Source organism: Alligator sinensis, unplaced genomic scaffold (genome assembly GCF_000455745.1).
Source record: "Alligator sinensis unplaced genomic scaffold, ASM45574v1 scaffold1273_1, whole genome shotgun sequence".
NCBI lineage: Eukaryota > Metazoa > Chordata > Crocodylia > Alligatoridae > Alligator > Alligator sinensis.
In genome coordinates, this window is record NW_005842653.1 from 1 (window position 1) to 4,921 (window position 4,921).

At 42.9% G+C, this 4,921-nt stretch overlaps 1 protein-coding gene across 1 annotated transcript in view; it reads right to left on the reverse strand.

Moving 5' to 3' along the window:
* Positions 1-2,136: 2,136 nt before the first annotated feature.
* The window catches only part of LOC102369854 (dynein heavy chain 12, axonemal), a gene marked incomplete at its 3' end in the record, with an annotated part of 70,612 nt that continues 67,827 nt past the window's right edge, over positions 2,137-4,921 (reverse strand). Inside the window, exons 37-39 of the mRNA XM_025215571.1 lie at positions 4,294-4,470; positions 3,690-3,821; positions 2,137-2,241 (exon numbers count right to left, since the gene is read on the reverse strand). Coding sequence (XP_025071356.1) covers positions 2,137-2,241; positions 3,690-3,821; positions 4,294-4,470 — 414 coding nt within the window. The remainder of the gene's footprint in view (positions 2,242-3,689; positions 3,822-4,293; positions 4,471-4,921) is intronic.

Genomic DNA, 4,921 nt, shown 5'->3' on the forward strand with positions numbered 1-4,921 from the left:
ATAGAAAACTGGCTGCATCATCGGGCTCAGACAGCAGTAGTAAATGGCTTGATGTCTAGTTGGCAGCGTATGAAGTGGAGTGCCCCAGGAGTCGGTCCTGGAGCTGGTTTTGTTCAATATCTTCATCTATGATCTGGAAGATGGGATGGAGTGCACTCTCAGCATGTTTGCAGATGAAACCAAGTTGGGGGGAATAGTAGATACGCTGGAGGGTAGGGCTAGGATTCAGAGAGACCTAGACAAATTGGACAACTGGACCAAAAGAAATCTCAAGGGGATCAATCAGGACAAGTGCAAAGTCCCGCACTTAGGACAGAACAATCCCATGCAGTGGTACAGGCTGGGAACTGGCTGGTTAGGCAGCAGGTCTGCAGAAAAGGACCTGGGGGTTACAGTGGACAATAATCTGAATAACAGGCAGCGTGCCCTTGTTGCCAAGAAGGTTAACGGCATGCTGGGCTGCATTGGTAGGAGTGTTGCCAGCAGATCTAGGGAAGTGATTATTTCCCTCTATTCTGCACTGGTGAGGCCACATCTGAAGTACTGTGTCCAGTTTTGGGCCCTCCACTACAGAAAGGATGCGGACAAATTGGAGACAGTCCAGTAGAGGGCATCGGAAATGTTTAGGGGCCTGGAGCACATGACTTATGAGGAGAAGCTGAGGGAACTGGTCTTATTTAATCTAGAGAAGAGAAGTCTGAGAGGGAATTTAATGGCAGCCTTCGACTACCTGAAAGGGGGGAGGGGGTGGGGGGTTCAAAAGAGGATGGAGCTAGACTCTTTTCAGTGGTGACAGATGACAGAACAATGAACAATGGACTCAAGTTGCAGAAAAGGAAGTTTAGGTTGGATATTAGGAAAAACTCTCTTACTAGGAGGGTAGTAAAACACTGGAACAGGTTACCCAGAGAGATGGTGGAATCTCCATCCTTGGAGGTTTTTAAGACCCAGATAGACAAAGCCTTGGCTGCGATGATCCTGCTTTGAGCAGGTGGTTGGACTAAATGATCTCCTGAGGTCCCTTCCAACCCTAATTTTCTATGATTCTAGACCCACACTGAGGGACTGATCTAAATCCTGACGGATTGTCATTGGTGAACCACTGCAAGTGGTGAACGAATGAACATATTTCCTATCTACCCTGGCCATATTCCCCTCCTGGCCAATGTTATCCATGTGCTATCCTGTATGGGTGTGTGAAACAGGCCATATTCGATTTGGATTCAGCCCAAATCAGGGACAGTGATTCTACTTGTTGATTCAGATCACTGTCCCTGATTCAATTTGCCTGAATCCAAATCTGAAGATTTGATGCTGATTCAGAGAATCAGCAACTCGGCCATAGACACCGCCTTTAATGTTTTTTCTACATACCTCAAGGTACCAAGCATGGCCTGTGAATGCTGTGATGCTGGGGTGGATGGAGCGTCCCATAGGAGCACGGGGGGCCTCCCACGTGCTCGGCAGTGAACCCAGACGTGGACCAGAAGTACTTCCAGCCCACTTCCAGGTCCACTGGGAAACATGCAGTGGGGACCCCCCACATCCCCTCAGCTCAGCGATTGGCTACAGGGGGATCCCGGGTGCCCCCACCAGACCCAGGAGGTACCAGTCACTGAGCCAGGAGGGCATGGGGGTGGGCGAGGGCCCAGTGTGCTCCCCAGTGGACCGGAAGTGCTTCTGGTCCACTTCCAGGTCTGCTGCCGAACGCACTGGGGAGCCCCCCACACTCCTGTGGGACACTCCATGCACCCCAGCATCGCAGCACTCATGAGCTGCCTGGTACCTTGAGGTATATAGAAAAAACATTTAAAAGCTGTGTCTATATCCAAGTTGCCAAATCTTTCCAAATATTGGAGGGTTTCGATTCAATTCAGAGAAATTAGAGGGTCTCCTGATTTGATTTGGATTCAGAGATTTGGCCACCGAATCGGGACAAATCTCCACCGAATCAAATCGGGGACTAAAGAGTTGCACGTTCTTATAAAAGCTCCCAGGTCAAAGAGATTTCCAGCTTTCGACTCAACTTCTTTCTCATTCAGATTATTTCCACTGAAGCTAGGAGTGAATTTGCTGCCTGGTATATTAGCCTATATGTTTCTTTTTTGGAAGCAAAGTAATCATTTAAAAAAGCACTGAATAAACACTTACTGGAATATTATCTTTGTCATATTCTTTCAGATCCTTCAAGAAATTCATGTCACCCAGAAGTTTCTTGCTAGGCCCCCAGTAATCAAAGACCTGAAAAGGGAATTGGAAACTAAAACATGAAATTTTAAAAACTAAAAAGAATTCATAGTCTCTACTTAAGACAAGCATGTATAGTCATTACAGAAATTTGTTAAGAATCAGGAACATAGCACATTTCAGGATTTAGTCCAGAAGGGTGATATTTTGCAGACTTAGTATACTGTATTTACTCAAATCAAAGTCAACCCTGAATTTAAGATGACCCCCCATAATTAGATTCTATATCAGGAAAAAATTATAAATTTGTTATAATTTTTCAGATATAGAATCTAATTATCAGAGGGTTGTCTTAAACCCAACATACATTCACCCCCCTCCTACTGCTACAGCAGGAAAATTGTGACTGGGGTGGGGGTCAGGTGGTGGTGGGGGAATCAGTTGACTCCCCTTGGCCTCAACATACCCGACTCCTTCCTCCTGCAGCCTACCTGCCTCCCTCTCCCACTGGTACCCCCTCCCCATGGCCTCTGTCCCTCCCTCCAACTCTCCACAGTCTTTGCCCCTCCCCACCTGCTCTTTGCCATCTCTGCCTCTTCCCATTCCCCTCCACCCCTTACTGTCAGATGCTGCTTGGGTTCTGTTCCCTCCTGAAACACAGCACATGAACGCTCAGACCCTGCCAGGCCATGCAGCAGTGTCAAAGCTGCTGACTAGCTGGGCAGGGGGACAGAGTGTCCATGTGCTCTGTGCCTGGGAAGGAATCCAGCCTGAGCCAGAGCCAAGCTACATCTGACAGTAAGTGGGGAGGAGGGGGAGCAGAAGCTGCAGAGGGAAAGTGGAGTCGGGGAGAAACAGGAGGTTGTTTTGGGTCACTTTGTAGGTGAATCTAAGACAAGGGATTTTTCTCCCATGCTGACTGGAGAAAAACACCTCATCTTAGATTCAAGTAAATTGGTACTACCAATCCAGAGAATCTGCCACTATTTCCTCAGATATATTTCTAATTTATGGCTTTATCTACCCTAATGTCCTAATATCAGAAAGAGGTTCCTTATCTAGATGACAATGTCAAGAAAAAGAGGAAAAAACTCTAAACTGCTTTTGTTTCATGAAGATGACTTCTCTCTAAGGAGGCAGTCAGGGACAGAGAAGCCTCTGTCAGGGCAAATATTTCCCCAAATCCAACCTAAAATCATACTGGGGGAGAGGTGGTCATTTGGAGATGCATCCTTACAGAATGGCAAGTAAATTACCTGAGTTCTCTCACAAGCGGTTCCATAATACTACAGTATACAGGTTAGAAGATTTGTTTTCTCCTTATGGTGGTAGACAACCTGCATACACGGTTTTATTATATATGGCTTTGTAAACATCTGTCAATTTTATGGGGTCTTAAGAATATGTATTTATATTTTTTCATTTGAGAAAAAGGGATATATATTGAGAAGAATTAAACATATTATGAATTTTTATTTGAAACTTGCTATCTACCATTTTACCTTGCCTCCGGTCCCTGTAGGATCTGCAATTTTTTCAGGTTTTATATCTTTCATGACACAGACAGCAGCCATCACTAGTTTGACACCAGATGGAGGATTTTTCATTGATTTCACAATTGTTATGTCAGAAGGCTAAAATGAAAGCGACATTTTAAAAATAAAATGCACAGATTAAAGTATTATATTACATTAAAAATATTAAAGTGAGGTATAATCCTTTAAAGTGCTGAGAGATTTTAATTCCCACTGAGACAGTAAGAGCTGAGGATGTTTGTTCACCTTGTATGAGGAAAACAGCTTCCTTCTATAATAAAGACCCATGTGGTTTAAACGGATGACAAAAATGTATAAAAAGTAGTGTTCAAACAGGGCATTCCTTTCTTTGTGTCCCAAAAGCAAAATAAGATTCTAAAAAAAGTGTTCTGGCATTCAGAGAAATAATGCAAGGAGAAAATCTACTGAACTGCAACTGTGTATCTTGGTGTCAAAAACAAACAACAAAAATTTTAAAACTTTTTGTTTCCTTCTTAATGTATTCTTGGGCAAATAATTCCAATTGTGCAGAAACATTAAATAACTCTTTAGAGAGTTTTTTTTAGCTTGCCTTCAGAGTGTCAAGTGCAGCAAGTGCTGCTTCAAGGGCTGGAATTGCTTCTGCCAGGTCACTCTCACATTCATTTTTCAATTCCTGGGCTTCTGCTGCTTTCTCTGTTGCAATCTCTTCGTCTATTTTCACAGTTTTCCTTTTTGCTTCCACTTCTGCAGACTCCTTCTCTATAATCTAAGGAAAACAAAGATCGTTAAGTATCTCATAAATAGCGATTAATTGATCAACTACCTGAAGATATAAATTTGAGTGGTTGTTTTAGCTGATTGTATATTTCAAGTTAGTACATAAATCCTTTTTAATTTATATTAATCTAATGTGCATTAAGAATTATCTCCTGAACATAAACTGAAAAGATCAACACATAAACAGAATTTTGTAAGAGTAACATGACATCACTGAATTCATATCATTAGGTATACAGACACAATTAGCTAGCTGAAAGAATCATAAAAAGCTTTTAATCTGAAACTAGACCTGGAACCGAGAGTGGTGTTCTCTAAGTAAAGGCACTCTGGGTACAATATCAATTCTGGCCTTAGAGGCATCCAAACCACAGAGTCTTTATGTATTTTACATTAGACCATCATTGGTTAAAAAAGCAGAAATCATGTTAGCAGCAGGA